The 19,245-nt window shown below is 43.9% G+C and overlaps 1 protein-coding gene across 1 annotated transcript in view; it reads left to right on the top strand.

The window, feature by feature from the left end:
* Positions 1-17,280, top strand: part of PIP4K2A (phosphatidylinositol-5-phosphate 4-kinase type 2 alpha) — a 158,105-nt gene extending 140,825 nt beyond the window's left edge. Inside the window, exons 7-10 of the mRNA XM_070432798.1 lie at positions 2,234-2,347; positions 10,720-10,963; positions 12,669-12,772; positions 14,964-17,280. Coding sequence (XP_070288899.1) covers positions 2,234-2,347; positions 10,720-10,963; positions 12,669-12,772; positions 14,964-15,044 — 543 coding nt within the window. The 3' untranslated portion in view covers positions 15,045-17,280. The remainder of the gene's footprint in view (positions 1-2,233; positions 2,348-10,719; positions 10,964-12,668; positions 12,773-14,963) is intronic.
* Positions 17,281-19,245: the final 1,965 nt, after the last annotated feature.

Raw genomic sequence — 19,245 nt, 5'->3', positions numbered from 1 at the left:
CTGGTTGCCCTTTTTAAACTTGATCCAATGAAGTACGTCCGTAGTGCCACAAGTTCACTTAGCAGGGTGGTCCTGGGCATCCAGAGTTTGGCCTTGCTGGTCACAGGAGGCCATGCTGCTGGGGTGAAGCTGGGATGCGTTACCTGCATGAATGCGCCTGCTATTGCAGCACCTACCGAGGTGCCGTGTATTGCCTTCGGTTTCTCTCTCATACAACAAAGGCCCTCTCCCCTTCTTTGTTACACATATGAAATGAGTTGTAGAGTTAAGACAGGTGTCTGATGTTTAACACCCCCCACCACCACCACGTACACACCCCAAAACATAGTAATGCTCAGGTTGTCTACTTGGAGAATCACAATCATTCTCCATCTCAGTTTTTGTGCATCACTCTGTCTTCAACCCCTTTTCCTAAGGCCCTTCCAGTTTTGTATTTGTGGCAGGCCTCACTGCCCCCTGAATGAGCTTGTTAAACTTCGGATCCTGCATTTTTCTTCGTGGTGTAACTTCATTGTGTTTATAGTTCTAATGGAAGAAGAACGAAGGATCCAACATGATGGCATCAAACATTTAACATGAATGTGCTCTCTTTGAGTTTAGGGTTTTCTTTTACATTTATTACTTTATTTCTTAATTATTAATGACGAATTTAGGGGATTTAGCCCCTCTTGTGTTTTTGTGGAGAATGGAGCTGTGTTTTCATTTCCTTGAGACTCTATGTCTCGCCATAAAAGTATTTGCAAGTCTCCTCCCCACTCTCCCCATTTCCCTGTACATTTTATGTACTTATGCTGCCCAGTCTTCAGCCCACTTGCTTTAGTGCCTTTAGACTAGAAATGTTGACCTGCTCATCTTTGCATTCTTATACATGACAGTCGTTCAGTAACTGCTTATTGAATTGGATCTTTGGATTTCTGAGCTTTGCTATACCTGTTTTGTAAGAGTAATTATTTTGGCAGTAGCTATATCAAATTCAAAATCACAAAACTGTTCAAATTTTCTCAATGTTAGCAAAACTACCAATTTGGATTTACACACTATATGTGCATATATGTGTGTGTACACATAGATGTGAGTAGTTTACACACGCGTGTATACCTTATAAAATAGGGGGGACATGAGCAGAGCAGGCGTTTGAAAGATGGTAGTAATGCCCAGTGAGTTTTCTTTTATTGTTCTGAATAAGGGGGGTGAAGGGATGGGGACCAGAAAGGAGAATATGTTCTTTTCTTGGATTTTTTTACATATAGTTCACACTTATGGAAAAGAGAACCATTCAGGCATTCATTAGTATATTAAAGAATATATTATGTTGGATTCATTTCAACTGGAAGTAAGCTAGGTTAGCTAAAAAGGAGTGGGGAGGAGTTTTGAATGGTCTTAAACTCTCACAAAATGCAGGTTGCACAAAGTTAAATAGAATTATCCACACTATTTTAAATTTATATGCCTGTAGTATCCTATAGTACAAGCTAGCATTTTCTTCCTGCTTGTGACCCATGTTTTGATAGCCACCATTATTTTGTGTTGTATAACCTAAGTCCAGTTTAGTTGCCAGCTCACCACCCTCTTGTTTATTTGTAAAGAGTAGAACTTCATATCTAAATGTTTTATGCTAAAATAATACACTTTCCTTTGACATTGTACAAATGAAAACAGAATTTCCTTCTACATGGGAGTAGGCAGGCTTGGGAGGGCAGATGGCTAATCTCTGGCTGCATATTTTCCCCAACTCAAAAATTAGATACGATTATGGATGGTGTTTTTCTGAGACAAGATAACATGTTATTTGTAACCTGACCCCAGCAAAGGCTACCCAGAAAGTGTGGGGGATGTACAGTTGGGTTGTACCAGTAAGAAAATTGAGGGTTCCTGACAATTCCAAGAATACAAATTCTATACTTAGAAGACTTCCTGTAAGAAAGTGAATCTAAGAAAGCAGTCAGGTTCATTCCTAAGAAAACCGTGAGATCTGTTACAAAAGCTTTATAATATGGTGTATATCTCACCCTCCATTCCTAGTGGGAATGCTTCCAGCAGCCACAGCTCACTAGTGCCCCCTTGCGGTACACAAGCCACCTCACATTTGTGCCTTGGGTAAGACCCCTGTAGTAACAGGGCACACTCTATTTCCAGGGGCAGAAACTTAACCTCCAGGATTAGAAGGTGTAGGTGTTCTCTAGAATAGATTTCACTCAAGCTTCTTTCTCATTCTTTTGTTCATTTGTTTTAGGCCAAAGAACTGCCAACTTTAAAGGATAATGATTTCATTAATGAGGGCCAAAAGATTTACATTGATGACGACAACAAAAAGGTGTTCCTGGAGAAACTGAAAAAGGATGTTGAGGTAAGGAAAATCAATATAGTGGACAGTCCCATTGTCTACATGTCAACATTGTTGGGTTTTAGGAGCTTTTTAAACCATCTATCTAAATCCACAACCAAGGCAAAAATATATATTGTATATTATCAAAATCAGATATAAACAAGTTTATTTCATATGTGATATGGTTTGAAAAGAAGTGTGCTGGTTCAGCAACTCCCTCTTTTAGGTGACAAACAAAAGAAAGTACCTGCTGTCTTCTGCTGATATCTCCACCCTCTGGTTCCCATGCTCTTTGTTGGTGGGGGTAGCCTGTGTGGGTGGGGGTAGCCTGTGTGGGTGGGGATAGCCTGTGTGGGTGGGGGTAGCCTGTGTTGGTGGGGGTAGCCTGCGTGGGTGGGGATAGCCTGTGTTGGTGGGGATAGCCTGTGTGGATGGGGATAGCCTGTGTTGGTGGGGGTAGCCTGTGTGGGTGGGGATAGCCTGTGTTGGTGGGGGTAGCCTGTGTGGGTGGGGGTAGCCTGTGTGGGTGGGGGTAGCCTGTGTTGGTGGGGGTAGCCTGTGTGGGTGGGGGTAGCCTGAGTGGGTGGGGGTAGCCTGTGTGGGTGGGGGTAGCCTGTGTGGGTGGGGATAGCCTGTGTGAATGGGGGTGGCCTGTGTGGGTGGGGGTAGCCTATGTGGGTAGGGGTAGCCTGTGCAAGCGGGAATAGCCTGGTGTAGTTAGAGCCCATTCAGATTGTGACTGCCCATGGCCACTGAGTTGGGGGGAGGGGAATGACTGCATTCTGTCAAGCAGCAGAGCATTTCAAAAACAAATGTTTAATAACCATTTGAATTTGGGGTTTTCTTCATCAAAACCACATCTCAGTATTAGTAAACATAGCCTTGGTCCCTTGATGCCTTAATATTTTCACCAGCCTTTCTGGAACCAGTGCCATTAGGCCCATGAAGCCAGCTGTACACATTCCAGGAACAGCTCAAAGGCAGTTTGGACACCAGGTCATGGGGGATGGTTGTGAAAAATAAAATGTTATGGGGAAATGGGCTTTAAGTCTAGGATGGAGTTTTCTTTTTAATTATTGTCTTAAGAATTAAAAATACTATATCTTTTCCTTTCCTTCTGTTTATTGTAAAGGCATTGCAGTTCCCCAATTGGACTTTCTTATTAAGTTTTCTAGAAATAAATTCAGGAAAAAAGTTATTTCCTTGAAATGGGTTAGGTTATAAGACAGTTACTAAGTTTTTCTGATCTGTTCCTTTTGTCCAGATGTATGTGTATATGCTTTTTTTTTTTCTACTTTGAAATACAGTTCCCCTCATACCAGGACAAATTTGCTACTCAAAGGTTTTGTGGAAAGATTTCCTTTTTCATGTCATTAAACAAAAACAATTGAAATGAGTTGAGCCACAGAATGAATGTCATGCATTAGATCACAATTCCCCATGAAGGCAGGAGCAGTATTACAATTTCCTTTTCATCTTCTAACATCTCTCCCATTACAAGACACTCAGGCTGACCAAGTTAGTTTATAATTATTTTTAGGTCATATATATTTTAATTTAAAAATTTACATTATTTTAACCTACATGGTGTATATGCTTCTTTTAGAACCTAAATATTGGTGATTTGTGAAAGATACAAGTGTCTACTTTTAAAAAGTAGATGAAAGTGTTTGTTTTCATCTCATATATCATTTTTTCCTCCAGTCTTTCATTAATAAGCATTTATTGAGCAGGGTTGAGGAAAAGGGGACATCTGTAATAAATTTAAAAATAAATAAATAAAATGTCAAAGAGTAAGCATTTATTTTTTTCTTCAGTTGTCAGTGGTTATTATTAAAATGCATACTAGTTAAGCATTTCCCCCTTCCTTTGGGGTCAACTTGATCTAATTGATAACTAAGTACCATAGGTAGACATACACTCTTGGGTTTTTATTCATTAATCAGCAAATCTTTGATCTTGAGAATAATATTGTTCTAGCAATTATGTATGGTAAATTGCCCTTAGGGTTATCTGTGATCTGCCAAAAAAAAATTGTCTTCTTTTGTTCTGTTGGCTGTATATCACTATATGATAGATTCCAGAAATAATGTAACTGAAGCAGTTCAGATTTCGAGTTGAATTACATAAGGATCCTCTTAGTCCTTTTGTTGTCTCTAATAATGTCGCTGATTAGAGGATTTAGATAGTTTACATGGCTCTCACACTTAGCTGTTTTGTTGAAATGGAGGCAGGGCATAAAGCGTTCTTTCATTTAAAAAAATTCTCAATGGTTGATAACAGTGTCTTTCGTTTTCAAATTCATGCTGAAGCATCATTAAATTTTTAAGCAGGTAATTATGGTGAAGTAGCTTGACATCTGATCTTGACAATGAGGCTAGAATTTAATCTGGCTTATTTTTTTCATCAGTTCCATGCTTTCTAATTGAGCTGACTGCCCTGTTAGTTTGAGTTCGGTTTTTTAGAGGCCAGCAAATGGGGTGTTTTTGGTTTTACCTAATTGCTTAAAGTAAAAGATGAATATATTATAGCTCAACAATCTAGTGTTGTTGAAAAAAGTAAAGAAGTGTCATTTAAGACCTTCGCTGCTTTTTTTTTTTTTTTTCACTTGAAATCCTGTTTATTCATATGCCCTAAAAAGTACTTCAGGTCAGATAGCTTTGCACATAATTAAATGTATGTGAGCCTTTTGCTCAAAAAAAAAAAAAAATTTGCTCTACAGAGAGTGAAAATCACTTTTGCCTTCTGACTGGCTTGTGGCCAACTCCGATCATGCCGGTGAAGAGCCAGAGCTGGTCTCTCCTCTCATTGGCTCACACTGGGATCCAAATGTCACAGAGTGCAAAACTGTGCTCTCCCCATGGGGTCTGCGAAGGCCTATCACAGGACCTCTCAATCTTGCAGTGGTGGGAGGGAGAGGTGGCAGCCAACGTTTATGGAGCGTGGAGAGCCTAAGTCTTTCGAATGAGGTCATTATCTCTTTTCACTCTTATAACAACAACTTGAGGGCGAGTGCTGCTATTATCCCAGTTTATGGATGAGAAATCTGAGTCCAAAAACACTGTATATTTGCTCAAGCACAGGCAGCTACTAAATCCAGTCTAGGATTTGAGGCTGACAGAGGCCACACTCCTAAACTGCTCTGATATAAAATGCAAATTAAAAGTGTTTGTGAGCACAGTTGAGACTTTGTTTTCTGATAAATGCTCCAAAGGAGGATTATTATAACTTTTAACAAGTAATAAAATATAACTCTTAAATACAGCTGGTTGGAACTTGAATTCTATTTCATAGATGTGCACAGGTAATTCAGTAAAGCAAATGTGTTCATGAAGTTAACAAATTAAGTGAATTTAAATCCACTGTGAAGGGAAGTTTAGTAATGGCTCTTTGCCACGTGGGTTTTTAAGAGAGTTTGTGATTGGGCTAGTAAAGATCTGAGGAAGATACTAGTTCAAAGATGAGGCATAATGGGGAAATAATTATGAAGAAATCAGATTAGATGGGATATTCTGAGGGAAAAGGAGGAGGATCAAAGATCTTGAGGTAATTATTAAGAAACTAGAGGCCTGGTGCACAAAAATTTGTGCACTTCGGGGGAAGGGGTCCCTCAGCCAGGCCTGCGCCCATTCACAGTCCAGGACCCCTTGGGGGATGTCCACCTGTCGACTTAGGTCCACTCCCCGGGGGATCAGGCCTAAGCTTGCAGTCAGACATCCTTCTGGCAGCCAGGGAGCCCTCAGGGGATGTCCAACTAAAGGCTTAGGCCCCCAAGGGATTGGGTCTAAACCGTTTGTTGGACATTCTTAGTGCTGCCATGGAGGTGGGAGAGGCTCCTGCCACCACCACTGTGCTGGCCAGCCATGAGCCAGCTTCTGGCTGAGTGGCACTCCCCATATGGAAGTGCACTGTCCACCAGGGGGCAGCTCCTGCATTGAGTGTCTGCCTCCTGGTGGCCAGTGCGCATCATAGCAACCGGTCATTCTGCCGTTCAGTCAATGTGCATATTAGCCTTTTATTATTATTATATAGGATTAGAAAGGAGGAAAAGCAGGGGATTTAATGATTATAAAGATTTAAAAATCTTCATGCTTTGAAATCTTATGTACTTTTAAAAAATCAATAAATTTGGGGCAAAGCATAAAGGGAGGAACAGAAACAGAGCAAATATGTGTTAAGTTCCTTATGTTAGTTGAAGGCAAACCCCAGCAGTGGAGCCCTTGACCCCTTTTCTATCCTCTCAACCTGCTCCCTTCCAGTCCACAGGAGTTCTGTAATGCCCCACAGGAATGCCTTCCTAATAAGAATCTCGTATTTATTTCCACATTTCACTTCACTCTACTTCAGAACACATTTAAAATAAAATTTGTGATGATAAGAGCTAGTGAATGAACAGGCGTTTCCACATTTCTCCTGCTGGCCCACCTAACTTGTGGTTTAAATTGTGCATACTTGATGAAAAAAAAGGCCTTTCACCATAATGATAACAACATGGACAATTATAATAACAACTTCCGTGGTTACATGTTTCATTGCCTCAGCTACTTTATCTCTTGGTGATCCTTTCCACACCCTGTAAGTTGAGTGGTATTGTCCCTTTTTATAGTTAGAATAACTGAGGCTCAGAGAGGTGCACTCATTATCAAGGCACTGAGATAGTAAGTGAGAGAAATAAGATCTAATCTCCTATCTGACTCCAAAATCTATACGCTCTTAGTTTTTATTTTTAAGAATATCTCATACTGTAATTAACCCTTTGCACTCCGCTGTCCCCTCTCAGGGGACATTGCAGTTTATTAGTGATTACGGGGAATTGAGTTATTTCAATGCAACTTTTGAGACGTGCATGTTTCCCTGAAGTTTTATCTTGAAATGGCACAAGAAATTAAATCAAAATATCGTAAAATTACTAAGATATATACAGCGGGTTTTGTGTCGGACGAGAACGTGAGATGCGTGCTCACGACGGTCCGAGCACTTCGAGACGCCATTTGAAAAGAGCGATAAGGGGAGTTTGTAGAAGAAAGGTCGGTTTTCGAACATAGCACGCACTGTATAGTGAGATATATAATTACAAATAATCAAGTCTACATCTGGAGGAAAAGATTTTCAAAGCTGAGCTCATTTTGGTTTGAAGCTTGGAGCAGTGCACATAGATCTAACGAGGAGAAAATCGGAAAAGTGATTCTTTTCTTAGTGAATAAATTGTTTGGTGAAAGCTATTTTGGTAAATATCATCTTGTCAGTTAGTAATAACAATTAGAAATTTTCAACCCATGCATTTATTCATATTTTTTATTAGAACAATGGCAAAGCGTCCAACCACGAATGAGTCTCATGACACAAGTAGTAGTGAAGATGAGCTCCAGATAGACCTCTATACAGACACGTTAGAAAGACTAACTGTAGAACAAAACGACAGCAGTGATAGTGATATCGTTCAACCTAGAAGGCGACGAATTGTTCGCATAGATAGCGAAAGCGATAATAGTAGTACAGAAGAAAACACACGGCAACATAACAACGTATCGTCAAGTGAAGAGTGGGAAGATGTTACCGAATCGGACGTTCCTCCAGCCACGATAAATTTTGATTTACACAAAGAAATAGCTGGACCACAAGTCCCGAGTAACATAAAGAGCCCATAGACTATTTCACATTATATTTTACTGAAGAATTAGTAGACAGCATAATAAAAGAGACAAACAATTATGCCAAAGAAGAAATTGGAAAGAAACAGTTGCATACAGAAAGAATAATACTACGCTTCTTGTGTGGAAAGATAAAAGAATTATTACCACGCTCACCAATTATTATAACACAAACCTACAATCTACCCAGAGAACATTATGCGGTGGACATATCGTAACAGTCAGTAAGCCTGAAATGGTGATAGAATATACGGCAAATATGGGTGGTGCGGATCGTGCGGATCAATACACTTCAACGTATTGTTTCCTCCGTAAATCGCTCAAATGGTGGAGGAAGTTATTTTTTGGGGGGTTGGGAATGTGTGTGATAAACTCATACATAATGTATCGCATCGAAAAGCAAACAAGTAATGAAACGCCAATGACACACCACAAGTTTGTCAAGACACTCGTTGACCAATTAAAGGGCGATTTTCGTGTATCGAGAACGCGTCCATCCACATCTTCTGCGGACAATAGATTAAACAATAAACTACATATTCCCGATGTGGGACAAAGAAAACGGGACTGCATTGTGTGTTCTAACAGGAAAACACCTGGTGGCAGGCGTCAAACCACTTATTACTGTCAAACATGCACTAATCAGCCTGCAATGCATATTGGGGAGTGTTACAAAACTTATCATACTGTACAAAATTATAAACAATAAAATATTGGTTTTTTTTGCAAATATACATTCCTCGATGTCACCCAATTCATATAAGTCCAATATCATTATAATACGTTACTTGGTTCCAAAATTATACTAAATAATACGAGGGTCTGTAAATGCACGTTTCCGCCGCAAAGTAGCGTCGAGTAGCTGGTAGCCAATGTCCAGAATGGTTCGGAGTGCAAAGGGTTAAAGAAGAATCAGTGAGTGTCCCTTATCAGAGAAACCTATACTCCTAAGACCTGTGCTGTTCCTGGTCTTTGCCCTTTCTGCCTCAGCTCACAGACTTGAAAACGTACCTCATATCCATTTAGGTCTGCAGTTGGTTTCCTTGATCCTCCTGGGAATGTGAGAACAGCTTCTCATCTAGAGATGCATTTTTCACTTCACTGGTGGTTTAGTGGCTGGTGCTGGGAGCTAACTTCACTGTTAAATACAGCTGTTTCCTTCCTGGACGAGGAGCCTCCCCAGTGGTCTGACCACAGACGGCGGCCCAGGAAAGGAGTGCAGGACCTGCTGAGCAGCACAGATGCAAGGGGAAGGCGGGGCTTGGAGACCCCCCACCTGGGGCAGCAGTCCAGCCCCAGGTGGCACCCCTCCCTGTCCGAACCTTAGCAGGTTAATTATAGCAGCCCCTTACTTTTGTGCATAAAGCACACTTGAAAGTGTATTTGAAAGTCAACTGTCTGAAGATCAAACAGTAGACCCACATGTTAAACAGAGATTCTGTTCTGCAAAAATAAATTGTAAATGGTCTCCTTTTGCTTCTGAGAGGTGCTACCTCTTAGAGTCTCGAGCAAAGGTTTCTGTTGTTGCTTTGTTCTCTTTTATTTGGTTGGGTGATTATTTTGTGGAGAAGGGTTAGGAGAGGTTCGGGAGAGTTAAGGACAGGGAAAGAAGAAGCTGGCATCTCACTCACTTGTTCAATGGGTCCTGAGCACTTACCATCCCTCCCTGGGAGGCAGGAACGCAGTGAGGGCAGGAACAGCCGGAGCCCCTGCCTCGTGGGCTGCGTGTTTGAGAAAGACAGAAGTTACTCAAGTCATCTGACCAGACCAATGTGCAGCTGAGCCACGTCATCAGGGGAACGTGTGCAATGCTCTATGCATGCCCAGGCTTTGGGATGTGGCCTGGGTGGGATCAGGAAAGGCTTCCTGAGCCAGTGCCCTGACCCTGCAGCTGAGACCCGAAGGTTTAGTGGGAGGCAACTGGGGGCAGACAAGGACAGGGTTCAGGTCAACCTGAGAGGTGATGGGGCCAAACTAGCCAGGTTCCCGGGGCCACGAGTGAGCATTCTGCCCTTCATACTTCCTGGGAATTAAAGGATATTTTCTTTTTTTAAATATGTTTTTATTGGTTTCAGAGAGAGAAAGGGAGAGGGAGGGACCGGGAACCTGGGCCTGTGCTGCCTCACGGAGAGCGAACCCCCTCGGCATCTCCGGCCTCCCTGCTTCCATCAGAAGGAGACGAGCAGAGCAGGAGGGGCTGCCTCAGTCACAGGGTGTTGACACGGCTTTGCGGCTGATTGGGACATTTGGGCTTTCAGTTATTTGTGATGGACAGCATAACAACCTCCTCAGGGAGTGTGCTGAATTCCAAGTGCTCTCCCAAACTGTTCTGAGAGACTGCTGGGAGCCACTTGGGAGGTCCGGGATTTTCCCCATTAGCTGTGCTAATTGCTGAGAGAAATGTTCTCTTCACTTCGTCGGTGTCTTTTTCTGCCATTCATGCTCTCTGCTCTTTGGCATAATCCAGTCTAGATGTGATAAGTGCATTCCGCTCAGCATTCCACTTGGCATTTCTGGGGGAATAGTACCAGCACTGAGCCAGCCTGAAGTGCGAGGCTACATTTTTGCCCAGAGAAACGGCCTGGGACTCAGAACCCATAAGGAGGCTCCTGGCCACCCCTGGGGAGACCCTCCTCACCATCCTTCACCCGGCTCCCCCATATGCATTTTTCTGAGCTTGTTGTCTTTAAGCCCAGGGTTTTGTTTAAGGCCTAACTGACCCTGTCGCCTCTTACCCTCCAGTTTCTTGCCCAGTTAAAGCTCATGGACTACAGCCTGCTGGTGGGAATCCACGATGTGGAGAGAGCCGAACAGGAGGAGGTGGAGTGTGAAGAGAACGACGGGGACGAGGAGGGGGAAAGCGATGGCACCCACCCCATTGGAACCCCTCCGGACAGTCCTGGAAACACCCTCAACAGCTCCCCGCCCTTGGCTCCAGGGGAGTTTGATCCAAACATTGATGTTTATGGAATTAAATGCCATGAAAGTAAGCTCAGTACTATCAACTCTTCTTTACATGTGAAGTGGTTTGATTTGTGTATTATTTGCCGGTAATTACAACCCAGTTAAAATCATGCTGCCCTGCAAGCTTTGTTCTCCAGAGGCCCAACCCATTGATTGGAGCACAAGAATAGGTTAAAGGTAACTGTAATCTCTAGTTTTGAAAAGTGTAATGTGATGAGGTCCTTGAGTTTCGTGATGTTGAGGAAATAGAGTAAAATCACAAACTATCCTATATAATAAAAGGCTAATATGCAAATTGACCAAACAGCAGAACGACCAGTCCCTATGATGTGCACTGACCACCAAGGGGCAGACGCTCAATGCAGGAGCTGCACCCTGGTGATCAGTGCACTCCCACAGGGCGGGTGCTCTTAGCCAGAAGCCGGGCTTATGGCTGGTTAGCGCAGCAGCGGTGGCAGGAGGCCTCTCCCGCCTCTTCGGCAGCGCTAAGGATGTCCAACTGCCAGGCCTAAGCCGTCAGTCGGACATCCCCCAAGGGCTCCTGGACTGCAAGAGTGCACAAGCTGGGCTAAGGGACACCCCCGAGTGCACGGTTTTCATGCACTGGGCCTCTAGTGTTAAATATACAACACACATACTTAAATAAATACAGATTGCATATATAAGAAATGATTTAAAATATTTTTATTCTGAACTGTTTCTCTTTTATGTGAGTCTAAGGTGTCACAAATCTATCCTGAGTTGGAACATACATGGTCCACTCTGAACCTCACAGGGACATCCTGTAGGGCAGATGTCTCCCCTCTGGCCATTTTTTCCCTTCTTAGGTGTGAAGAGCCAGCCCAGGATATGGGATGAACATCTCCGATTTGGTGCTGTGTCTGTACTCTGCTCCCCTCTCTCCCATTTAGGAGTCCATGGCCCTCTTTTCTAGAGTGGAATCAATCTTAATGCTCAATATCTGAGTAATTGGATATTTGAAGGAATATTGCATTCTATCATAGCTACATATACATGGAGAAAAACAACAATATTTTAGAGAAATAATAAAAGCAGGCCTTTTGTGAGTAATAAAAATTATGATTCATCATTGTTTTTAAAAAAATCTCATATAGTACATCAGCCAAGTGAGTTTGAGTTGTATTTTTATTTTGCTCACCAAAATTAAGTACAGTCAAATGTACTTTTCTTATTCTTCATAATTGAAACTATCTTATTTGTGGACATATGCAGAAAATAGGTATTGTCCTTGATATATAACTTTATCCAGTTCTGATATTAAATCCAATGAGAATTAGTAATTAGCATCTAATTAGGAATTAGCATATAATGGCAGAAAAGGGTTAAATAGCATAATTGCTTCTACTTGTTTTATAGAGTATTTTAAAAATAGAATGCTTCTTTACACCAGAGCAATGCACAATCATTAAGGAAAATGCAGATTAACAAAAAATAAGAACACTTACTCTTGCCTTTGGCCCTCCACTGTTAATATCCTGGGGCTATGTTTTGTTGTGTTTTTACTTTGTGAGCTGAGAGGGAAGAGGGTGTGGAGAGTTAGCTGTTTAATGGGGACATGCAGGAGTTACAGGGACTCTTTGAAAGCCTCTGTTGCCTTTGTGCCTGGACTCCCCACTCCCTGCCCCTGAACCCGTCACCCTTCATCTGCAGCTTGTGCCTTTCCCCATGTTACCATTTGTACCCAACTCTGCTCTCATCCTTTGCAGACTCACCCAGGAAAGAGGTGTACTTTATGGCAATTATTGACATTCTGACCCATTATGACGCAAAAAAGAAAGCTGCCCACGCTGCGAAAACAGTTAAACATGGCGTAAGTATCTCGTTTTGTTTCTTTCCCTGCTCCTGGGCCCTTGAGTCCTCCAGGCTGCTCGTTTTGTTGGTTTGTTTTAAAATATATTATTATTTATTTCAGAGAGGAAGGAAGAAGGAGAGAGGGATAGAAACATCAATGATGAGAGAGAATCATTGATCAGCTGCCTCCTGCACACCCCCTACTGGGGATAGAGCCTGCAACCCGGGCAGGTGCCCTGATCAGGAATCGAACCCTGACCTCCTGGTTCATAGGTTGACACTCAACCACTCAGCCATGCCAGCCAGGCCAGGCTGCTCCTATTCAACTGTGATGCTCAAAGTCCTTCGGTGGTTCTTGTTTACTGAAGAGGGTCTGAGTGCACCACCATGCTAAAGCTGTTTCCTCACCGCCAGGCTTGGGGCAGGTCACTTGAACTTAGTGTAACTCTTACATATGGGGGATCTCAATAGACACATGCATCTCTAGGATGCTATACAAATTCTTTTTTGTTTGAAAGATGTTTCAAAGATAAAAGTGCTGAAGATAGTTACGTGTTTTAATATGAAATATTCAGAACTGAAGCACTAGTCTCTGCTTTAGTCGTTTCCAGAATAGGAAGTATATATTTTTCCCCCACAGTGAATTGTATTTTTTCTATTACAGAAATCTTTCTAGTGCAAGGTCAATGTTTAATTTTCTGAATTCCTTACCTTTGTTGTGCTTGCTCAGAATTATCACTATTCCGGGCATGTGTTAACTTGTTAATCCCCATGACAAGCCTAGGAGGGGACTGGTGTACCTTGCTTAGCATTTGGAGAAACTGAGGGAGAGAACTGAAATGGTAACTTGCCAGGCTCACATCACTAGAGAGTGGCAGAGATGGGACTGCTCCCAGGACCTGGCCCAGCCCCCTGCTCTGTGGTAGTCCCATCCCCCTATCCCACCAGTGAACCCCATCTGCCTGGCTGAAGTTCAAAAGTCGTCGGTATCCATTATGCTACGGATCCACGGTGCACTAAGTAAGTCATAGGCCTGGGTTGAATCCCTAGTTCACCTTTCTCTGTTGTGACCTTGAGGACACACTTTGGAGCTTTAGTTCCCCCAGTGGATAAAGGGGTCCTAACACCTTGCTGATTGGATTTTGTTGGGGGAGGAGGGATATAGGAGATGAGCAGGCTGAACACTGGGGAGATTCTCTGTGCTTGTGCCCATCCCTCCCCAGATCTGCTCTACTATGCTATTCCAGGTGGAATTGGAAATGTACCACAGCAAACATGGCTCCATTCATCTCCCCTGTAAGTCACCAGCTCAGCCCCATAATAGACCACATGGCCTAAAATCGTGTGCAGTTTGCAGAAACAAGACATCACTCTTAGTAAAGGAACGTTGGGTTGAGCTGCGGCTGGGAACGATTCTCTGCCTTTGATGCCTGGGCTCCTCTGTGGCGATCCCATGGCCCAGGCCAGACATGGAAATAACACTCCCCACTGTGCTTGGATGTCTAAAAACAGCACCTGGGGACTCAGGGGAACTCCGGTTTTCCCCTTTGCAGCTCAGGAAACTGGCCAGTGACTACCTTGGGTCTGCTGCCTCTGAAATAGGAAACCCCCCGCCCAGGTGCTGCAAGGGCCCAGCATCCTTGCTCCAAGCAGGTCTCTGAAGGGGAGCGATGGCACTCTGTGCCATGTGCTGAGGGCAGCCAGCCCGCCCTCTAGGGGACACCAGTCGGCCATGCTGTCTTTCCCAGTTAGGGTTCGAGGAAAGAGCAAGGGCTGCCGCCACTCTTGTTTTCAAGCACTCAGCTGCTTACATGATCCAGAAAAATGAACGCAATGCTTACATCATGGTCATTGGAGTTTTTCTTTAGCCAAATGTTGATGTTTCTGTCATTCTCAACGTATCTACAGTCTGCTATCTCAAAAGCCAAAAATACTGTCCTCATGACTTCTGATGTGGGCCAAATAGATTCCAGTGTTTGGCAGAAACATCCCAAATGTGGCTAGTTGTGTTTTTTTTTTAAGTCAGCAATCACAGTGTATGTGATAATAGCTTCTGTTGTTCCTGCCACTCTGCCTCATTTTCACACACAGACTCCTAAGAGCCTGCACAGGTTCGAAAATTATTAGCTTTATATTCAGCTGCAATCGGAAATTTCCGTAGCTACTGAGTAGTAATTATATCAATATTCCTCTCCTCTGAAACTGCCCAGGCTGGTGCGGAGATCTCAACCGTGAACCCAGAACAGTATTCCAAGCGCTTTTTGGACTTTATTGGCCACATCTTGACGTAACCTCCTGCACGGTCTCAGACGGACACGCGCGTGGGAAGGACAGAGGTGGCTCTGGTGTAGGAAAAATGAAAACCAAACTCAGTGAAGCACACCTCCTCGTTTACATCTTCAGGCCAAGATGACTGATTTGGGAGCTACTTGCTTTAACAGCTACCTGATATTTCCCAGCATCATTCTAGCTATTTCGGACTTGTGTGTGTGCGTGCGCGCGCGTGTGTGTATGTGTGTGTGCGTGTGCATCTTCAGAATTAATTAATGAATTAATGAAAACCAGATCAGCTTCAGTCAGAGTGTGTTTGGGCAACAACCTTCTGATTCCAGCTGTAGATGAATGAATGAATGAATGAATGAGCTTATTCGGGGGGAGGGGAAAAGGAAATGCATGTCAGACCAACCATGTTGGCATCACACGATAAACTGTGGATCAGTTTACTTTTCGGAGTTGAAATATGTGAGACAGTATTCATAATAATAATGAAGATAATAATAATGGTAATAATAATGATGGTGATTAAAGAAAAAAAACTTAACCGCAAATGTTACACTCCTACCACGCACGCTGACACTCCTTAACAGTTGACCCCAAGCCCCTGACCCTGGACAGAGGAGTGCTGGCATCTCCTGCGTGTCCTGGATCAGGGCTCTGCTCCGCACGGTGTCAGGACTTCCGACGTCCTGGGACAAACACCCCTCCTCCAGCAAGAAGCTGATGCCTCTAGTGATTCTATCTGTACATTTTCACTCAGTAAATACATCCAGGAAAACAGCTTACTTTTTTTTTTTTTTTTTTTTTTTTTGCCTGGAGCTTCTCACTGTTACACTTACGTTGCAACATAGGAATTAATGCTACAAAATAAAAATAAAGCTTACCTGAAAAGTGCATAGTTTGGGGCAATGGTATCTACATCTACCATGGTGGGACAGTGAGCAAAACATTAGAACTCTCAATTCTCCTTTTCTGATTACAAATCTGAATTATAAGATATTTATGTTTGGCCATTGTTTAAACAATGGTATTTTGTTATGAATTATCCCTTTAACTGAAACCCTCAATATTACTGTTTACATTATTAGGAAAACAGGGATATTTTTGAATCTAAAAATTTAATGTACAGCATGTGATTTTTGAAGTTTACATGTAAAGTCATTTTACAGTGTTGGTGAAATAATGTTTGTCATATTTTGAAGTGTATCCTGCTGTCATATTTTGGGGTGAATGTTTTATTCAAAGTATATGGTAGGCAGTCTTTTACAATGAAAGGAAAAGGGTTGTTTTGTTTCTTCCAGATGTACATTTATCAACCTAATGATTTTTTTTAATGCTTAATCCAAATCTGGTCATGTAAGTTCATTGCCCTAAACTGTGCTGATTGTGTTTAATCAAGTTATACATTCCCAACATCGATCATGTATATACCAACTTTCCAGCATTTTCTGAAAGGCGTCAAGCTAAAATACTGGCCTTGCTTAGAATAGGTTATCAACTTATACACTGTGCTAAAGCTGTGCCTTTGAAATTCTTTGTTTGAAACATGAAATGATTTTTGTAGGCAGTTTCAGAAAAGGAAAAAATCCACCCTTCAAGAATTACTTATAACTCAACAAACACCCCCTTTCATACTGCCTCTTCCAGTAACTTTACTTCAGGGCTTATCAGGATGGTAACTGCGCCCAGTGTATTGGGTTTACTTCAGAAAACACAGGTGGTAGCAAATCAGTGTCTCTGGAACCCACGGCAGCACCATCCTGCTGCTACCTACTGACTTCATGTAGATTATTATCCTCAGCAGATGATGTTAACACTGCTGTGACGTGGTTGTCTAAATCTATATTCCATGCATTTAAATTAATTGAGGCTGTGACCTGGTCCCCAAACCCTCCCCTCTCTCCCCTATCCCACCCCCACACTTTTCATTCTGGAGTCTAGTCACTTTCAGCGTTCTGAAGTTATGCTGTAGTTTCTTTGGCCCAAAACTACAAAAGTGAGACCCTGAAGTAAGGATAAGGTACACACACATTATTTGAGTAACTATTTCTTTTGTGGCCAATCTGTGTATGCTTTTAGAAGTTTACCAAATGCTTTATTTTTGTCTGTAACTGTCTCTGTCATTCATTTCTGTTGATAAACTATTTGGACTGAGTGAGAAAGTTTGCCTTGTATCTCCTAGTGCTAACAATACACTCGTCATGAGCCGGGCTTTACAGAATAAAGCACTTTGATGACTTACAAGGTGGATCCTTTGTTCCTCTTTCTTGATTGTGTTTCTCTCCCTTGCAAACAAGTTTTAAATACTGAGTACTAAGATTATCTTTAGCTGGTCCTGGAAGAAATAAAGGTGAAATTGAATTGTCTCACTAACTAGACTTTTGCCTTCTACTGGTATACTATTTTATTAGTAAACTAGAGGCCCGGTGCACGAATACATGCATGGGTGGGGTCCCTAGGCCTGATGGGCGATCAGGGCTAGGCCGATCAGGCCCAAAGGCCCTAGCAGGGTTGGGAGAGGAGGTGACTTTTGCCGGGCCGGACATGGAAGGAACAGACACCAGATGCCGACACTGCCTTTGGCACCCCACCACCCCACGGTTCCCCGCCTCCCCCGCTCCTCCTTCCCTCAGTGAGTGCCACCACCAGGGGCCTGCTAGCTGGGGGAGGGAGGGGGGGGAGGGAAGGGCCAGGGGAGGTTTCAATCCCCAGTTTGGAACGTGCAGAAGGCAGCCAATCAATGATTCTCTATCATTATTGATGTTTCTATCTGTAGTTCCCTCTCCGAAATCAATCAAATAGATATTTTTAAAATGCAAGGTTTTTAGAGGAAGAAAGGTAGGGCAAGGGAGCTATTGACGGGGGCATTTGAGATTTTGCTCACATTTCAGATAGGATAGCATAAGGTGGTCCTCAGGGGGTGACAGGTGAGGAGTGACAGTGGGTTGAGCAGGGCACTGCGGGCTGAGGAACGGGCTGTAATGACTGGGAATGTCTGTGACAGTGACACCAAGCTTGTGTTGGGGCCATTGCTGGGATCATTCATCCCCAAGAGGTTTTGATTCTGGACGGGAGGAGAAACACGGAGATCAGCAGGCCTTTCTTAGCCTAGAAGGTGAGGCAGGCAGCAAAAGTGGGCGGCCCTGCTTTCCTATAAATGTAAACACACAGTGTAACTGCACATGGACGTCAGTCAGCGGCCAAAGCAATGCCCAGCCAGCCCTGGTAGCTGTGTGCTGCCACTCTCTGGCTGTGCTGTGGTGCTATTGGCTAGGGAGGCCAAAGCCACGCCCCCAAGCACATGTAGTAGTCGAAGGGGCGGGCAGGAAGCCAGAAGCTGGAAGTCGGAGCTGAGGCGGCCTGGCAGCACTGCACCCTCCATGGAGCTGGATGGGGAGCAGCTGTTGCAACCGGCTTTGGAGTCCGGGAAGCTGTGCTTCCTGCACGTCACCGGTGAGTCCTCATGAGCCCGTGGTGCGACAGCTGGGCTGGGCGGGGCCTGAGGAGGCCTTTCCTTCCTGGAGCCATTCTTCCCAGGGTGGTGGTGTTGGGCCCCCTTTTTCTTTATTTTTTTTTATTGGAAAGCAAGCTCTGGGCTTGTGGTTCCTGGGATTCCTGGGCCATAGCACGTGCCTCCAGGCCTCACTGTGCCCCCCTGCCCCTCCTCCTACATTGAGCATCTGGCCCATGGTGGTCAGTGTGCATCATAGCGACTGGTTGACCAGTCATTCTGGTTGTTCCACCGCAATGGTCGCTGGGCTTTTATTATATAGACTAGAGGCCCAGTACATGAAATTCGTGCACTGGGCAGGGTGGGGGTGTCCCTCAACCCAGCCTGCACCCTCTCCAATCTGGGATATCCCTCTCACAATCTAGGACTGCTGGCTCCCAACCACTCACCTGCCTGCCTGCCTGATTACCCCTAACTGTTCCCCTGCCAGCCCAATTGATGCCTAACTGCTCCCGTGCCGGCCCGATTGCCCCCAACTGCCCTCCTCTGCCAGCCTGGTCGCCCCCAACTGCCCTCCCCTGCTGGCCCGGTCACCCCTAACTACCCTCCTCTGCTGTCCCAGTTGCCCCTAACTACCCTCTCCTGCTGGCCTGGTCCCCCACAACTACCCTCCCCTGTGGCCTGATCACCCACAACTGCCCTCCCCTGCTGGCCATCTTGTGGCTGTGGGCATTGCTATCTTTGAGGGCATGGCAGTCAATTAA

This window comes from Myotis yumanensis, unplaced genomic scaffold (assembly GCF_028538775.1).
Source record: "Myotis yumanensis isolate MYYU_CA2020_CCGP unplaced genomic scaffold, mMyoYum1.0.hap1 SCAF_1, whole genome shotgun sequence".
Taxonomy (NCBI): Eukaryota; Metazoa; Chordata; class Mammalia; order Chiroptera; family Vespertilionidae; genus Myotis; species Myotis yumanensis.
Note: the sequence above shows the minus strand (reverse complement) of the source record. Positions and strands in the feature narration are given on the sequence as shown.